Source organism: Hyperolius riggenbachi, chromosome 2 (genome assembly GCF_040937935.1).
Source record: "Hyperolius riggenbachi isolate aHypRig1 chromosome 2, aHypRig1.pri, whole genome shotgun sequence".
Classification (NCBI taxonomy): domain Eukaryota; kingdom Metazoa; phylum Chordata; class Amphibia; order Anura; family Hyperoliidae; genus Hyperolius; species Hyperolius riggenbachi.
This window is the reverse complement of record NC_090647.1, coordinates 529,992,547-530,012,399: the sequence shown is the minus strand read 5'-3', so window position 1 is coordinate 530,012,399 and position 19,853 is coordinate 529,992,547. Positions and strand designations below refer to the sequence as shown.

The following is a 19,853-nucleotide window of genomic DNA, read 5'->3' as shown; positions in this document are numbered from 1 at the left end:
ATTTGTATTTCAGATAATTGTATTCAATAAATAAAGAGAAAACTGTTCCAGACATTTTTCATCTTTACTGCCTCTGACTGAAGCCAATCTTGATGTAATTTCCTCCTTACTCTTTTTAATCTCCTCTGCCTGGTGTTTGCATTGCCAGACCTCATCTCCACTGAGCGCTGTAGAAGCTGCACTGTCATATCTAGCTTGCTTTGAGAACACATGTGAGCACAGCGTAGATTCTATTTCAGCAGCTTCTGCAGAGGGGTGAGGTGTAGTTCCCTTCTCAGCCTCCTGCCACACTGAACTGCCCTCTGCCAATAAGTGAGGAGCAGGAATGTGGGAGGAGAGATAACAAGCTTCCCTCTCCCTGACAGGCAATATACCAGAAAGGAGCCAACCTTACTAAGATAAAATTAATTACAGCAGACACTCTTATGATTATGCTTGCAATGCAGAGCAATGGGTAAATGGGGTTAGACTTTATGGCTTACAAACCTGCTTTAAATATGTTTTAGAAACCCTCTGCAGAGTGTTTTTTTTCTATTTCCAACCTCCTACAGTCTCTGTTATCAGAAATCTATTGCGTTGGCTGCGAGTAACTGAAACAGAAATAATTCCCCCGGCATTGGGCTGAGAGCACCGAAGACAAAGCGCACATGAAGCGCGCACTTTGGGTGAAAGCGAATGTGTTGTGCCGCCCGCATTAGCCGCGCTGCATTATACATCCTGCTTGCCTGCCAGCCTGTCACACGCTCGCCTTTTGTCTGCCCTGCTGGAGGCATAAAGGGTAGAGAAGCCGGCGTGTGTGCGCTGTCACCGCCACTTGTCTGAGGACCCTTATGTCTTCTACTGAAAGAGAGGGAGAAAAAAAAAACACATCTTCCGTTGGTTGCGTTGCGGAGCCTCTGTGAAGTGAGGGCTATTTTAAGCTGACATGATGGGACGTGGCACATCTGATGCATCCTAGCCGCCTGTCGGTTCATTGCTTATTGCAGAATTTTTGCAGAATCTAGGACTCTTTCTTAATGGCCTCTCTAAGACTCAATGACCTTACTAGGGGGAGGGAGTGCGTTTTGGAAAAAGCCAGACAAAATAAAAGCGTATCTTCCTCTTCTCTCCGTCTCTCTCTCTCTCTCTCTCTCTCGCTTTCATCGCTGTCTGGTTTAAATACTTTGACTTTCGAATAGAGAAGAGGCGCGTTTTATCTTCCGATGTGTGACAAGCGTACAGGCGCAGATAAGCTTGTCAGCTGGTAAACCTATATGCTCAGTGGTGAATCTTATGATACTATCCATATCTTGCTGTTCCAGGGCTGCTCCCTTAAAGGTAGGCAGTCGACCTTAAACAACTCTACCCTTTTCGCTCACAATGAGGGGATGATACATATATCGATAGTCGCCTGAAGTCTATTATGCTGCAGAAAGCTTTGATCTTCAAGCTGCTCCTCTGGGAGGTTTGTGCTGGAGTTTAACACTATATTCGCTAAAATATAATCTATCAGTACTGTGAAAGTTCTATATACCTGGCAGGAAATTGGTTGCCTGCAGCTAATGGACTATTTGGGCAATGCCATAGGTGCGAATGCAAAAAATATCAGCTATTGGGTGCCAAAAGCAGAAATTAGCAGGCACGGGGCCCGTCCAACTGAAATTTTTCGTTTTCAGAATTATGTTTTTGAAAATGAACGTTTTGAAATTCGTTTTAAGCATTTATCATTTTCTAAATTATCATTTTGAATTTTTCATTATTTTGAAAATCGCTTTGAGAATTACCATTTCATAAATCATCATTTTGAAATGTATTGTCTTAGAAATCTTTTTTGAATTTACGTTATTTGCGACGGAGGGGGGAGTTTTAAGGTTAGGCATCATAAAGGGGGGTTTTAGGGTTATGCGTCAGGAAGTGGGAGGTCTTAGGGTTAGGCTTAGGGTCAGGTGTTAGGAAGGGGGTCTTACAGCTAGGCACCACCTGGGGGATCTTAGGGTTAGTGACCATCGGGGGGGGGGGGGGGGGGGGTCTTAGGGTTAGGCACCACCAGGGAATGTCTTAGGGTTAGGCACCACCAGGGGTGTTAGGGTTAGGCATTGGTACACGGAGGGTTCTGTGTGAGAGTAGGGTTAGGTTTAGTTGTAGTAAAATATTGGTATTATTTACTTATGTTTTACTATCCTTATTATGACTGTAAACTGCTCAACATTCACACCACGTTCCCTGACTCTCTTTGGTAGCCCCACAGCTAGTAATCATAATCTCCTGTAACAGCTGTGGCCAGCACAACACTTGAGCTAAAGGATGTACCTCTATATTGAAAGGGGAGGGAGAGTAATTAGCTGTGGCCCCCCAAAGCTCTGGGCTCCCCTGCATTTGCAGGTTGCTGGTGCTGCTCCCTTATACAATGGGATGTACGAATGGTTGAACGATGCACAGTGACTCCATCTGCAGCAAGATGATGTTGTAGGTCTTTGGTGCTGGTCTGTGGGTTGACTGACTGTTCTCACCATTCGTCGCTTCTGTTTATCTGAGATTTTTCTTGGTCTGCCACTCCGAGCCTTAACTTAAACTGAGCCTGAGCCTGTGTCTTCCATTTCCTCAAACTGTGGAAACAGACCGCTGAAATCTCTGAGACAGCTTTCTGTACCCTTCCCCTAAACCATGATGGTGAACAATCTTTGTCTTCAGGTCATTTGAGAGTTGTTTTGAGACCCCGATTTGCTACTCTTCAGAGAAAATTAAGAGGAGGGAAACTTGCAATTGACCCCCTTAAATACTCTTTCTCATAATTGGATTCACCTGTGTATGTAGGTCAGAGCTTACCAAGGCAATTTGAGTTCCAATAAATAGTTCTAAAGGTTTTGAAATAAATAAAATGACAACAGTGCCCACATTTTTGCACCTGCCTCATTTTATTTAAATAATTATTGTGCACTTTCTGTGAATCCAATAAACGTCACTTCACTTTTCAAATATCACTGTGTGTGTCTCCTATATGATATATTTAACTGACATTTTTTATCGTAACAACCAACGATTTATACAGGAAAATCATGACGATTAACAAGGTTGCCTAAACTTTCGCACCCCACTGTAGTTATGCCCCTTTATATCAGCCACAGTTATCCATATCATATAAGCCATATATATCAGTCCAGAACCGTAGAGAATGTCAATTAGATGCATATTTTATGAGTTGAATTCATGAGCTTGTACGCAGACTGGATTTTAACCAATCAAATGCAGTTGCTGAAGAATGGGATTGGCCTAATCCCAAACTATATTCTAATTCCAACACAATATAAATCAGCCTGGAACATTCACATCTTTTTGATCATTGCTGCTATACAGCTTGCTCTTCAAAGAGGAGCTTTAGTGAAAAGGAGAGGAAAACAAATCAATACATTGCAACGTGAGAAGGTAAAAAATAAAAGAAAGATCAAGCAATGATTGTTATTCGCCATGCAGCTTGTTCATGTCGTTTGATTCGCATTCAGCCTGCATGCAGAAAAACTAGACAGCACCAACTGCTATCATCTATAACCACACCCCCTAACATGTGATAGGCTAAAAGGTATACATATGTACAGAGGGAGAGGGAGATACTGGTTGCTTGTCAGTTGGAAACAGCTGTTATTTCCCACAATGCAATGAGGTTTACAGACAGAAAGCTGTCAGGACCTAGGTCCTGACATCACACTGTGGGAGGGGTTTCACCACAATATATCGTAAGCCATACAGGCCCCCTGATGATCTATTTGAGAAAAGGTAAAGATTTCTTATGGGAAAGGGGATATCAGCTACTTATTAGGATGTACAGTGGGTTGCAAAAGTATTCGGCCCCCTTGAAGTTTTCCACATTTTGTCACATTACTGCCACAAACATGCATCGATTTTATTGGAATTCTATGTGAAAGACCAATACAAAGTGGTGTACACGTGAGAAGTGGAACAAAAATCATACATGATTCCAAACATTTTTTACAAATCAATAACTGCAAAGTGGGGTGTGCGTAATTATTCGGCCCCCTGAGTCAACACTTTGTAGAACCACCTTTTGCTGCAATTACAGCTGCCAGTCTTTTAGGGTATGTCTCTACCAGCTTTGCACATCTAGAGACTGAAATCCTTGCCCATTCTTCTTTGCAAAACAGCTCCAGCTCAGTCAGATTAGATGGACAGCGTTTGTGAACAGCAGTTTTCAGATCTTGCCACAGATTCTCGATTGGATTTAGATCTGGACTTTGACTGGGCCATTCTAACACATAGATATGTTTTGTTTTAAACCATTACATTGTTGCCCTGGCGTTATGTTTAGGGTCATTGTCCTGCTGGAAGGTGAACCTCTGCCCCAGTCTCAAGTCTTTTGCAGTCTCCAAGAGGTTTTCTTCCAAGTTTGCCCTGTATTTGGCTCCATCCATCTTCCCATCAACTCTGACCAGCTTCCCTGTCCCTGCTGAAGAGATGCACCCCCCGAGCATGATGCTGCCACCACCATATTTGACAGTGGGGATGGTGTGTTCAGAGTGATGTGCAGTGTTAGTTTTCTGCCACACATAGCGTTTTGCATTTTGGCCAAAACGTTCAATTTTGGTCTCAGCAACCATGTGGAAGAAGTTGCTCTGGTCAGATGTGTCCCCCACATGGCTTGTGGCAAACTGCAAACAGGCCTTCTTATGCTTTCTGATAACAATGCCTTTTTTCTTGCCACTCTTCCATAAAGGCCAACTTTGTGCAGTGCATGACTAATAGTTGTCCTATGGACAGAGTCTCCCACCTGAGCTGTAGATCTCTGCAGCTCGTCCAGAGTCACCATGGGCCTCTTGACTGCATTCCTGATCAGCGCTCTCCTTGTTCGGCCTGTGAGTTCAGGTGGATGGCCTTGTCTTGGTAGGTTTACAGTTGTGCCATACTCCTTCCATTTTTGAATGATCGCTTGAACAGTGCTCCGTGGGATGTTCAAGGCTTTGGAAATCTTTTTGTAGCCTAAGCCTGCTTTAAATTTCTCAATAACTTGATCCCTGACCTGTCTTGTGTGTTCTTTGGACTTCATGGTGTTGCTCCCAATATTCTCTTGGACAACCTCTGAGACCGTCACAGAGCAACTGTATTTGTACTGACATTAGATTACACACAGGTGCACTCTATTTAGTCATTAGCACTCATCAGGCAATGTCTATAGGCAACTGACTGCACTCAGATCAAAGGGGGCCAAATAATTATGCACACACCACTTTGCAGTTATTTATTTGTAAAAAATGTGTGGAATCATGTATGATTTTCGTTCCACTTCTCACGTGTACACCACTTTGTATTGGTCTTTCATGTGGAATTCCAATACAATTGATTCAGGTTTGTGGCAGTAATGTGACAAAATGTGGAAAACTTCAAGGGGGCCGAATACTTTTGCAAGCCACTGTAGGTTAATACACTGTGTCTATAGTAGGTTTTACTTTCAATGCTTTATTTAGATCAAAAACTTACATTCTGTGCTTTTTTTTCAATAGTTTTGTTTTTTTAAAAATAAAAATACAAGGAGAAACTGCCGACTACTCTGGAATATTAGCTTAGTGAAATAGAAATGACAGGACAGTGAGAGTTTATTGTGTTATGAAAACAGAAAATTGATCTGTTGTACGTAACTATTGAATGTGACATTTTCAGTCACTTTCAATCAATCAGACGGTTGAATCAAGTCGTTTTATAAAAGAATTTGCTGTGTTTGTGGCCATCACTAAGGGAGAACACCTCTCGTTTTATGTGTCTCTTGCTTCCGGTGAGGTTCAGTTCTGAAGTGAGAGTCATATGGAGGCTGCCATATTTATTTCCTTTTAAACAATACCAGTTGCCTGGCAGTCCTGCTAATCTTCCTTCCATGCATGAGGAGTGTCTGAATCCCACACCTGAAACAAGCATGTAGAAAATCCAGTCAAACCTCAGTCAAACCTCTGATCTGCATGCTTGCTCAGGGTCCATGGCTGAAAGCATTAGGGCTCATACACACTTGCTGATCGCAAAATGGTAGCGATTTTGCTAGCGTTTTGCTCTGGCGTTTTTTGGCGATTAACACCAAAAAATCATCATTCACACCTGCCGATTTTTTTTTTTAGCGATGATCGCCGGGAAATGGCTTGAAAATGGTGCAGGCTATGCGTTTGCCTTTAGCGTTTTTGGGCAATTTCGGCGATTAGCGCAAATTGCTCAAATAAGAACAGCCCCATAGGGTGTCATTGCAATAGCGCTTTTAAACAGCGCTAGTGTTTGAGCGTTTTGCCTAAATCACTGCAAAACGCTGAAGTGTGAATGGGCCCTAAGAGGCACAGGATCAGCAGGGCAGCCAGGAAATGTGTATTGTTTAAAAGGAAATAAGCATGTCAGCCTCAATATCCCTCTCACTTTAGGGGCTTGATTCACTGCTAACTCATATCACGTTTGTTTGCGAATTATCGCAAGCAATCACAATTGTTTGCACGAAAACGTGATTGTGCGCGATCATTCGCAATTGGCCGAGATATGAGTTATCACGGTTTAGTGAATGAAGCCCTAGGTGTGATGTTAATAAAAAACATTAAACCTACCAAAATCTAACATTTAATAATTTTTTAATCAATGTATTGAAAAAAAAAATCTTGTTCTGTGCGATCCAGAACTGCATAGTAATTTACTAAAACACATTATCTTGCAAGGCATTGCTTGGCTGGCCATCCGTTATTTAATATATGATGCAAGTAGCCTGCCCAGCAAGCAAAATTATGCCTGGCCAGGGGTGAGCCTGGGGTGCCTGGCACCTGGGTGAAAGATTTTCTCTGGCGCCTATGGGAGTGGCTAAAGTGAATGTTTACCGAATTAAAAAAGAAAAAGTCAGATACTCACCTAAGGAGAGGGAAGGCTCGGTCCTAATGAGCCTTCCCCCTCCTCTCCCGCTGCCCGGTCCCTCGCAGGATCCCCCGTAGCAGTATTTGACCAGTTCGGTCAAATACTGCCACTTCCGCATGCCTTCGGGAGCTTCGGAAGCCTTCGAGAGCACTCGGGCTCCCGATGACGCGGCCGCTCCATACTACGCATGCGCGAGCGCCCTCTATGACGCACTCGCGCGTACGTAGTATGGAGCGGCCCGTCTTCGGAAGCCCGAGTTCTCCCGAAGACCTCCGAAGTCCCTGCGGCGGTGGACGGGGGAGCCAGCGCAGCACCGATGGCACCGGGAGAGGAGAGGGAAGGCTGATTAGGACCGAGCCTTCCCTCTCCTTAGGTGAGTATCTGACTTTTTCTTTTTTAATCCGGTACCCATTGGCTTTAAATTAACCACGCCCAACCACATAACCACACCCATGTCCTGCCTAATCACACCCACACCTTCCACCTCTTTACGCATGCATGCGATACCCCATTCCTACCCCTCTTCCATTGGCTTGCTCCTGGCTGGCTTTGGCTGCCTGCCAGTCTGCTAGTCTCTGGACTGACTCAGGCTGAGAGGCTCTGCGAGTGCAACGCAGTCACGCACTGCGTATTTATGGCTGCCTGCGGCCACCCTACTCTTGCCCGCTGTCGTCGGCTCCTCCCCCCGCCAAGCCCAAGCGTGAGGTGGGCTGCCTGTATCTTCCCCGTTGCGCCGCACAGCCTGCCAGTGTTGCCAACCTTTCACGTTACTTTTTACTGACAAATACCTAAAAATGTACTGACAAAAGATTTTTACTGACAACATTTCCCCACTAAATGCACATAAGAGACAGCGTTTCACCAGTAAATGCACGTAATGACAGACAATCTTTCATCAGTAAATGCACATAATGAGAGACCGCTTTTCACCACTAAATGCACATAAGAGAATGTTTTTTTCACCAGTAAATGCACATAAAAAGAGACTGCTTTTCACCAGTAAATGCACATAATAAGAGACAACTTTTCACCAGTAAATGCACATAATAAGAGACAACTTTTCACCAGTAAATGCACATAATAAGAGACAGCTTTTCACCAGTAAATGCACATAATAAGAGACAGCTTTTCACCAGTAAATGCACATAAGAGACAGCTTTTCACCAGCAAATGCACATAATAAGAGACAGATTTTCACCAGTAAATGCAAATAATGACAAACAGCCAGTGTTTCCAGTATATGTAGCCAGGGATATATGTGCCCAGTATATGTAGCCAGGGATATATGTCCCCAGTATATGTAGCCAGGGATATATGCCCCTAGTATATGCAGCCAGGGATATATGTGCCCAGTATATGTAGACAGAGGTATATGTCCCCAGTATATGTAGCCAGGGATATATGTGCCCAGTAGATGTAGCCAGGGGGTATATGTGCCCAGTAGATGTAGCCAGGGGGTATATGTGCCCAGTAGATGTAGCCAGGGGGTATATGTGCCCAGTAGATGTAGCCAGGGGGTATATGTGCCCAGTATATGTAGTCAGGGGGGTATATGTGCCCAGTATATGTAGTCAGGGGGGTATATGTGCCCATTATATGTAGTCAGGGGGGTATATGTGCCCAGTAGATGTAGCCAGGGGGTATATGTGCCCAGTATATGTAGTGAGTGACAGGGACCCCCTTTAGTTAGTGACACCCTCCCTCCCTCCCTCTCCTCCTCTAGCCGCCGCCGCCGCTCCCCCCTCACCTTGCAGCAGTGTCAGACCTCGATCAGCGGGCGACCCGACCAGTAAGAGGGCGCCGGACGCACCCACCCTATATGCGGAAGTGATGTCAATTCCGCATATCAGTGTGGCGTGCTAGGTCCTAGCTCTCGCACTATTGGTCGCCGCCTGATCGAGGTCTGACACAGCGCCGGCGGCTAGAGGGAGAGAGAGAGTGGCGGCCACAGGGGGAGAGCGGCGGCCGGGCGGCGCCTCTCAGAGGCAGGCGCCTGGGTGCCTTGCACCCGCAGCACCCGCCCAGGCTCGGCCCTGTGCCTGGCAATTAATAGGGAATCATCCATGCACATAAACTGCCTCCCCATTCATTTCATATGTTTGCAGTTGCTCATGACAGGAGAGAGCCGTTCCTGCACATTACTGGGGAATGAGTAGTGGGCAGGTTAGTAATGTGACCTTTGATTGCAGCCATTAAAGTGTACCCGAGGCGACATGTGACATGATGAGATTAACATGGGTATGTACAGTGCAAAACATATTACCAGGCTGTTTTACTTGCTTTATTTTGCTGCCTGAAAGAGTTAATTTCTAGGCATGGAAGTAACAGCTTCCATCTTGTCGGTACCTTGTCGGCAATATAGTAAACATCACTGATTGGCAAATTACATCCATACAAGTTTTCCTGGCAGAATAAAACTTCTGAGGGCAGAGAGAGATAAAATATATTAACTATTGACCTTTTTTTAACTCAGAATCAGAATCAGAATCAGAATCTTTATTTCGCCAAGCACGACTGGGTCGTGCCCGGAATTGGGCTTGGCACGTACAGGGTACTGATACACAATATAGTTACAGATACAGGACAGGACATGCAGTAGGAACAGAACTTACAGAATACAGAACATTTTATAACATTTATGCAGAGGAAGACAATGTGGCATAAGTTACAATACAAGGAACACTAAGTGTGGGACACTTAACGGTAACGCTGTGTTGCGACTTTTTGGGCGCTTTGCTTTGTAAGTTTGCGGTGCGACTTTAACGTCGCATCAAAACCTCAGTGTAATGGATGAATTTCAAATATTAGAGAATAATAAAAAACGATATAACTGAAAATAAAAATGAGACCATTTTCTTTGCTACTTTGCTACTTATGTTCTATTAATTATCCGTACTACACATTAATTATATCAATTAATTATATATATGTATATATGTGTATATATATATATATATATATATATATATATATATATATATATATATATATATATATATATATATATATATATATAGGGTGCTGCAGCACACAACAGGAAAACAGTGACAGGGGCTCTTGGTTACAATTTAACGCGTTTAAGCTCACCAACTGCGCCAAAGTGTCCCCGATCTGCAATTTTATGGAGATTGGGGTTCTCCAGTGCTGCGTGCATGCTTTGCATAGTATTGCATAAAATTCGGTTTGTGCTGCTCATCCCTTGGCTTATATTATTTTCCCCTGTGAGCGTGCATAACCACACCCATCTCTAGCACAGTTAAGCATATAAATGAGCGGTGCTCATAGTTCAGTTAGTAGAAGGTGAGGTGTTTTTAATTTCATTTCTCCCATTTAGCTGACCCCTGGGCTTTTGGCATGGTTCCCACTAGAACGCTGATAAAAACTAGCATTTTTGCCAGGTTAGAGTAGGACTCACCAGATCGGGGACACTTTGGCGCAGTTGGTGAGCTTAAACGCGTTAAAGCGTAACCAAGAGCCCCTGTCACTGTTTTCCTGTTGTGTGCTGCAGCACCCTCTGTATTTATATATTTCTTATGGAGATTGGGGTTCTCCAGTGCTGCGTGCATGCTTTGCATAGTATTGCATAAAATTCGGCTTGTGCTGCTCATCCCTTGGCTTATATATATATATATATATATATATATATATATATATATATATATATATATATATATATATATATATATATATATATATATATATATATATATAATGGTGGGTGGTTATTTCAAAGCTTGTAACGCTCATTACAGCAGTTAGTTATATCTGAACTACGTTTCCCGTAATTACTGATGTCAGCAATTATTGTAAGGAAACTATTAAGCTGTATGTAATTACCAGCAAAATGACCTGACTTCTGCAGATACACTAACTATATTTATTTGCGTTAATGGTGTAATGGGGGATGGAGGCTTGGGGTCCGCAGGCACACTAGATTAAGGCTACTTTCCCACCAAGACGTTGCGTTTTAGGGGACGTTATGGTCGCATAACGTGCCCCTAACGCAACGTATGGTGGTGTAGAAGTTGGACGTCAGATAGAGCTGCGTTATGCAGCTCTCAAAGAAGCCACTCCAGGTTAGTGATAGGAAGTCCGGATCTTTTTAAGGATTCGGATAATTTGAATCGGATCATTGAAAAGATCTGGATCTTGGAACCAAATCATTTGAATCATTTTACTAGGGAAGCAGACTGGGGGTGAAATGACTAGCAGGACACGACTTTCCCTGCACTGTACATTCTGTATGTTCCGGTTTATTCCAGACAGACATCCACTGTGAACCGAATCCTTCATTGTGATGATCCGGATGATTCGACTCGCAAAAAAGATCCGGATCAAATGAACGATTCGTTCATGATCCGGACAACACTACAGTCCTACCAGGAGTCTCTGCAGTGCTGGCCACAGAGGAGGAGGGGAGACCTCCTCCTCCAGCATTACTGAGCATGTGCAAGCAGTCTAACGCTGCTTAGCCCAGTATAACGTACAGCATACAGCACTTTGTTTAAATGTGCTGCGTTACAATGTAACGCAACGTGTGCACTGTGAACAGCACATTGATTTTACAGTGCTGTGAGTTAGGCTGCGTTACTGGCTGCTGTAACGTGGGACTGTAACCTCCCACTGTGAAACCAGCCTGAAGTCAGCTCACCCAAATAAGTGACGTGGCTGCTCTAACGACATTAAAGCAGACCTGAACTCAGAACTTCCTCTCTGCTCTAAAAGATAAGCAACAGCAAAATAACTTTTTAAAAAAAAACATTTCTTACTTAAATCCTGCAATACATCTGCAATGTTTCTACTTCCTACTTTCATGGAAGCAGACATATTTTTAACATCCTGTACTTTCAACTTCGCCTCTCTGCTGTGGCAGTCAGCTGACACAGCAGAGGGATCAAATTACAACTTGTGATTAGACACAGATGAGGTGAAACAAGGCCTGGAACCCACTAGAGTGCTTTTTTGAGCGTTTAGGGAGCGCTTTAAATCGCCAGCGATTTCCCTAAACCCTCTGTCAATGTAAATAAATGTAACAAATTTTGGGAGTGTTTGCACTTCAATGTAAAGTATTGAAGTGCTGGCAAATCGCTCATGAATCGCTACACATAGCGATTTATGTGCCATTTTAAATTACCGCAAACTTTAAAGCATATTATAATTAATTGAATGAAGACCAATCAGAATAAAAATCGCTAATCGCAAATCGCTACACAATCGCTGGCAAAAAGCTTACATTTTTTTAAAAAATCGCTACCAAAATCGCCGGAAAATGCTCAAGAAATCGCTTACAAAACGCTGATTAAAAAAGCTAACTATTGCGCTAGCGAGTTGTGATTTCTAGTGGGTTCCACTCCTTAGACAGGCTAAACTCTCTAAATACATACAGGGTGCATTTCTCTGTTTTCCTTCTGTCCTGTGCAAGATTTTAGATTCACTTTATTATTTTTGCAGTCTCTCATGGCTGGAGATAGCGGTTCCTGTACATTACTGGGGATCGAGTAGTAGGCAGATTAGTAATGTGATCTGATTGCAGGTATTAACCTCCTTAGCGGTAACTCCGTGTGTGACACAGGGTAAGCCGCCGGAGGGTGCCGATTTACATAATTTTTTTTTGCTGGACGCAGCTAGCACTTTGTTAGCTGCGCCAGCACCCCGATCGCCGCCGCCCCGCGCCCGATCACCGCTATCCGGTGCGGCGTGCGCCCCCCCCCCCCCCCCAGACCCCGTGCGCTGCCTGGCCAATCAGTGCCCTGGGCTCGCTACATGATTTAAACAAAACAAAAAATAAAAAAAACCTGTTGCGCTTCCCCCTGGCGGAATGTTTCATACCGCCAAGGGGGTTAATGCACAGAAATAAAGGCTTTTACACTGTGAGTAAGGGCCAGTTTCCACTAGTGCGGAAACCGGGCCGAATCCGCAGTTTCCCCGCAGGAAAATCGCATGGGGAAACTCTGCCATAGGAAACAATGGCGATGCCGGCCGAATCGCTTACCGTAGCAATTTGGCCGACATTGCCATCAGTTTCTGTGCTGGAGGCTGCGAATCCCATAGCCGTGCATGGTACGGTTTATGGGATTCGTCAGCGTTCCCGCTGACCAGGAAGTGCCACCGCGCGTCTCGCAGCCGTGCACGGTGGCCGGTGGAAACGGGCTCTAAATTATTGTATGCATACAGTATTTCATCACTGAACTGAAGAATGTCTGTTTGCAATGCAATTTAGCTAGTTTTACTAAAAGCCCATCTAACGTTAAAAAACTAAAATAATAAGTTGTACTCTTATGATGTATGATATAAAAAGGTGGGTGGTTGTTTCAAACCTTGCAACTCTCATTACAGCAGTTAGTTATATCTGAACTACGTTTCTGGTAATTACTGATGTCAGCAATTATTGTAAGGAAACTATTAAGCTGTACGTAATTACCAGCAAAATGACCTGACTTCTGCAGATACACACACTATGTTTATTTGGATTAATGGTGTAAAGGGGGGGGGGGGGGGGGTGGAGGCTTGGGGGTCCGCAGGCACGCTAAATGAAAGTCCGCACACACAAATGAGTGACGCTGCTCTAACGTCATAACCCGGGGAAAATAATCGACAAGTAAAAAAAGCGTAAAAAACTGAAGCGTAAAAAAAATGATGATATAATGAATTGGCTGTGTAGTACGGATAATTACTAGAACATTAGTAGCAAAGAAAATATTCTCATATTTTTATTCTCAATTATATAGATTTTTTTTTTATAACATTGCATCATTCTCTAATATTTTCAGTTTACACACTACTCAGCATTCTAAATGATTTTACAGAGCAGGCCAGTGAACTTTTGAACTGCAATCTGCAGAAAAAAAAACAATACAGTGACTGAGTTGGAATAACAAGCTTCAGAAGACAGAGCTCTCTGCGACTTTGAAAGTTGTGAAGCTCAGTGACTCTTTTGCATAGATGACTGGAGTTTAACGCTTCCTTTACTGGAAACCATATTCGACTTATCTCTCTGCTCCTGATGTTTTTTTTCTTAGCTGTACCACACATACAAATCATTATATCATCATTTTTTATTCCAAACGATTATGTCATTCGCACAGAGTGAGCGCAAACAGAAGTGACATTCCACACGACGTGTGCATGCTGTGCAACAATGTACAGCTAAGTCCCTGTTACCCAGAACTCAGCCAACAGGAAGTCTCAACTAACCGGCATGCATGATTGTCCGATGTTTTGCAGTGATTAAAATACTCACTGAGTGCCCAGCACCGTCTTCTACTCTTTTTGTAGCTCCTAGCAGCTTCCCCGCGTCCACTGTGCATGGCTCCCGGCTTGTCGCCTGATGCGGGTCAGGTGACACGTCAGTAGCCATGCATGGAGGACCTCAGAAAGCTGCTACAAGCTACAGGAAGGAAAGAAGACGCGCTGGACACTCAGTATTTTATTTAGATAGGTGGGAGGTTAGTGCTTTTTCAGCCGCTTGCTCAAGCAACCAACAAGCACATCCAGCATCAGGTGATCCGTGCCGGTGCCTGATATCGGGGACTTTTCTGTAGTTTGAATGACGTTTTACACACCGGGCTTGTTGCATGATATCTGCCCAATAGTAATCTGAATTGATCCGCTGATTGGATGGGGCAGAAGACTCGGTATGTTGCTCGTTGTCATTTAATGTCGCTTGGCTACATTTTTTTTAACGACTTTGTCATCTGATACAACTTTATCTGGGGTTCCGGGCATTTTGTTTCTCTGATTTGTAAACGTAGCTTTAAAGTGAACCTCCAGACTAAACATCTACTCGGCAGCACTGAAAAGGTTGGATGTTTCTTTAACCTCCCTGGCGTTCTATTAAAATCGCCAGGGAGGCTGCGGGAGGGTTTTTTTTAAATAAAAAAAAAACTATTTCATGCAGCCAACTGAAAGTTGGCTGCATGAAAGCCCACTAGAGGGCGCTCCGGAAGCGTACTTTCGATCGCCTCCGGCAATCGAAAGTAACAAGATAGGCCGCAATGAGCGGCCTATCTTGTTTCGCTTTCCTCGTCGCCATGGCGACGAGCGGAGTGACGTCATGGACGTCAGTCGACGTCCTGACGTCAGAGCCGCCCGATCCAGCCCCTAGCGCCGGCCGGAACTGTTTGTTCCGGCTGCACTGGGCTCGGGCGGCTGGGGGGACCCTCTTTCGCCGCTGCACGCGGCGGATCGCCGCGGAGCGGCGGCGATCGGGCAGCACACGCGGCTGGCAAAGTGCCGGCTGCGTGTGCTGCTTTTTTCAGAATCCAAATCGGCCCAGCAGGGCCTGAGCGGCGACCTCCGGCGGCATACCCCGAGCTCAGCTCGGGATTACCGCCAAGGAGGTTAATAGTTTCACAGCATCAGTTTGTTCTACGTACCCAAGCCTCATTTTTAGCTGCACAGAAGCTAAGCTCTGCCCCATCAAAGAAATCTGCCTGGGCATTTTTCCCCTGATGCTGTGCAAAGCATGATGGGATTTATGATGATGTTGTTCTTGTTCTTGTTCTGCTGTTTTGGTGCAATTTTTTTTTTATACATTTTGATTTTGATTTTGAGATTTGAAGCCTAGTGCGCACGCAGCTGGGAAGGGTGATCAGGACACAGGACAGTTAGAACTGTGTCTTATGCTCCCTGTCACCTCCTTTCAACCAAAAAGATGGCTGCCCCCATGAAATAACAAACATTTGCCTGTTCTTTTAAAACAGGGTGGGTAAGAGATTATATTACCTATCTATTTTAATTAACATAACTATTGTAACATAATGGCAGGCAGTATGTTTGTTTAGGCTGAAACTCCTCTTTAAAGGATACCACAACTGACATGTGGCATAATGAGATAGACATGGGTATGTACAGTGCCTAGCACACAAATAACTATGCTGTGTTCCTTTTTTTCTTTCTCTGCCTGAAAGAGTTAAATATCAGGTATGTAAATGGATGACTCAGTCCTGACTCAGACAGGAAGTGACTACAGTGTGACCCTCACTGATAAGAAATTCCCCCTTTTTTATCTCTTTCTTGCTCTCAGAAGCCATTTTCTGCTAGGAAAGTGTTTTATAGTTGGAATTTCTTATCAGTGAAGGTCACACTGTAGTCACTTCCTGTCTGAGTCAGGACTGAGTCAGCCACTTACATACCTGATATTTACCTCTTTCAGGCAGAGAAAGAAAGAAAGGAACACAGCATAGTTATTTGTGTGCTAGGCACTGTACATACCCATGTCTATCTCATTATGCCACATGTCAGTTGTGGTATCCTTTAAGGTAGCCATACACTTGTCCTGGCAGATTTTATTACTGTGATAAAGTCTGCTAGTCATCTATGTCCCAGCATGACTGCTGTAGGAACGATGGCACTTAAGGTCCGTACACACGCCGGACTGGAAGCAACGACGGGTCCGTCGTCACTCGTCACCTCCCGCTGGGTGGGCGTTCCAACGACAGTCCGGCGTGTGTACAGTCTGTCTGCAGACTGATACGGCTGTTTCTGAGCGATCCGCCCGGCGGATCGCTCAGAAACAGCCGTATCAGTCCGCCGACAGTGCGTACACACGCCGGACTGTCGTTGGAACGCCCACCCAGCGGGAGGTGACAACGGACCCGTCGTTGCCTCCAGTCCGGCGTGTGTACGGACCTAGAGTTACACTGCATCAATCAGTGTATTGCTACTGTTCAATTGATTTTCAATAGATTCCATGCTAAGATTTACTGAAAATCTGTGTGCAGTGTGTAGAAGGAAGGAATAGATCCATCTCTAATCCGATTCAGATCGCAGAAGGATTGATCTGTTTGCCATTGTCTTCTAGTGTGTGGCTACCTTAAAGGATAACTGAAGCAAGAGGGATAAGGAGGCCGCCATAGTTTTTTCCTTTTAAAGTGTACCAAAGATGAAGTAAATTAAAAGATTTGTACATACCTGGGGCTTCCTTCAGCCCCATCCGCACGGAATGCTCCCACGCCGCCGTACTCAGCCTTCTCTAGCTCCAGTACTGGGTCACGTAACTTCGGCCAGTCTGAGCATGCTCAGTGCCCTTTCTCTCTAGTACTGTGCAGGTATGTATAATACTTTTAATTTAATTAATCTCTGGTTTCCTTTAAGCAATACCAGATGCCTGGCTATACTGCTGATCTTCTGCCTGTAATATATTTAGCAATAGACCCTGAACAAGCATTTAGCAGATCAGGTGTTTCTGACATTATTGTCAGATCTGACAAAATTAGCTGTATGCTTGCTTCTGGTGTGATTCAGGCACTAATGCAGCTAGACAGATCAGCAGGGCTGCCAGGCAACTGGTATTGCTTAAAGGGAACCTGAAGCGGGAAAAAATATTTAAAATAAACACATGACGTAACTGCAAATGAGTATTACATACTAACCTCACTGTGAGTTCCTCGCAGAGGCTCACCATTTTCTTCTTACAGTGATCCCTTCCAGTTCTGACAATATTTTGTCAGAAATGTACCAGTGGTGGCTGGATAGTGTACTGGTTAAGGGCTCTGCCTTTGACATGGGAGACCAGGGTTCAAATCCTGGCTAGGTCAAGTACCTATTCAGTAAGGAGTTCAAGGCAAGACTCCCTAACACTGCAGGGTGGCCTCTTGAACGCGCCCCAGTGGCTGCAGCTCTTGAGCACTTTGAGTCCAATAGGAGAAAAGCGCTATACAAATGTTCGGATTATTATTATTATTATTCAGTTATATATCAGCTGCTGTCAGTTACAACTGAATGTGCAAGGTAATGTCCATGTTTCCCTATGGCCAAGTTGGTGAAATTACAGTTTAACAGTGTGCTGACCAGGAAGCTGTTAGGGGGTAATGGCCATTTTTAAAATGGAGGACGGAGAATTCCATTGATCAGTGGACAAATGTGATGCAGGAGAGGAGAAAGAGATTGATAGGTAGACTACACTGGAGGTAAGTATGACCTGTGTGTGGTTATTTTGACTAATTATTTTCAGTTCAGGTTCTCTTTAAAAGGAAATAACTATGGCAGACTTCATATACCTCTCACTTCAGTTGTCCTTTAAATACCGAACTGACTAACCGCATGTAATAGTGTACAAAAGGCATTTTGTCAAGACATGACACTTCTCTTCAATGGGATATAGGTGAAGACTCTGAGGTCTGACCAACACAAAGCCAAGGATTAGTTGACCAATCAGGTACATCTTTAAAGTATCAGTGAAATAACTAGAGGGTTATATAGTGAATCCAGAGAACTCTATATGGACATTTCATTCATCCACCCAATTTTCGTTTGACTTTAGATGGGATTTAAGCCTTTATTGCTACAGTAATGGAAAGAGGAGGGAGCCATTACATGAATCGCAGTTGTGGCTGGACAGGGGCTTTAACATGACAGCCAATAAAATTGTTTAATGGCTGGGATGACGCTGGATATAGTGTGCCATGTCTGTGAAGTCTATAAGGCATCTTTATAGGGGTTCCCCCATAAAAGTCCTGAGATTCTTGGAAATATGGATATACTACAGATCTAACAGTAAAATATACAGTACCAGCTTTTTCCGAATTATACGTAGACAGTAAATTCATGTCAGTCTTCCCGGTCTCATTTTATGACTTGGACAAATGTATTATTAAAGCAAGTGCTAATTTTATTGGTCCGAATTCACTTTAGATTAATAACAGGATATTCTGTACCAGCCTTATGATAAAGATGTGCTTGGAAGAACAAAGAGAAATCGAGAGCCCAATATGGTGTAGTATTGTTAAGTTGGTTGTGGTTTAAAGCAAAATATTTAGAAATACTCACAAACATGGGTTACCCATAGGCAACCACTTCAAGTGCAGGTGGGGAGTATTAGAACCTGACCCCACTCAGGTTATTAAGATGTCGCTCTCTGTAGATAGGAAACGGGGTAGCACCCCTCCACCGAGGGTGGACTCAAGATTTCAGCAAGGCTTGGTGTACAGAGGCGCCAGAGTAGAATAAACATGTTTAAAAGCCGTCTAAAAGAGGGGATGTTCAGGTGGACTTACCTCCCTCGAAAATAAATAACTCAATTGAGTCACAATATATCAATACAAAAAACGTTTTATTTAACTCCACCAAGTGGTGATATATTGTGACTCAATTGAGTTCTATATTTTCGAGGGAGGTAAGTCCACCTGAACATCCCCCTCTTTTAGACGGCTTTTAAACATGTTTATTCTACTCTGGCGCCTCTGTACACCAAGCCTTGCTGAAATTATGATAAAGATGTCAATGTCATTTAACCGCCTTGGCGGGAACCCCGAGTCAAGCTCAGGGTGGAAAAACGAAGCCAGGAGTGGTAATCCCGAGCCTCACTTGGGGTAGCCGCCGGGAGGTAAAGCAACACAGTGCAGCATGGCGGCATTGCAACTCACCTCTCCCGGGATACAGACAATGGCAGCCATTCTGCTTTTGGTTCTGAAGTTTAACTTATTGGTGTCTTGCCCTGTCATTTCTTCATAGTTTATGCATTTGTTCCATTTACACTAACAGGAAATGTTTGTTGTCTGTTTGTTTGCAGTGGTTCTTCTTGACACAACAACCGCTATTGGGGAACTCGGATGGAAGACCTATCCAGTAAATGGGGTGAGACAGAACTTACTTTCTTCCATTCTGACTTTATGTATCTATTTAACTAATATGTTATTATGGTAGCTACCGAAAGAACGTTTACAATCTCTGTACATGTCTCGTTTTATCCAATGAGGCTTATGATTTACGTTGAGTTCAGAAGGAAAACATTGTCATGTGTGATATTAGCCTTGGAAGTACAACTGGATGCCGGTCACTTTGTATATCTAAACAGGAGCTTCTCTTATAGGCATTTTAACTTATTAGCAGCCTCAAGCAGAATTGTTAGTTTGTAGACTGCTGTGCACTGTAAACCTCTGCCAGTAAATGTCGTTTAGCTGCGTAGTGCAGCCAAATGAGCTGGCGGCTAGTGATGGCCGTAATCTGCTAATTACTATTACGTGAAATTACGCGTACATTTTTCGCAATTACGG

The 19,853-nt window shown here is 43.9% G+C and overlaps 1 protein-coding gene across 16 annotated transcripts in view; it reads left to right on the top strand.

The window, feature by feature from the left end:
- The window catches only part of EPHA6 (EPH receptor A6), a 1,277,595-nt gene that overhangs the window by 167,662 nt on the left and 1,090,080 nt on the right, over positions 1-19,853 (top strand). For all 16 annotated transcript variants that reach the window (XM_068270648.1, XM_068270650.1, XM_068270649.1 and 13 more), the window contains one exon: positions 19,370-19,434. Coding sequence is in view for 5 of the 16 variants with exons in the window: in XM_068270642.1 (XP_068126743.1) it covers positions 19,370-19,434 (65 nt within the window). In the remaining 11 variants the exon portion in view is untranslated. The remainder of the gene's footprint in view (positions 1-19,369; positions 19,435-19,853) is intronic.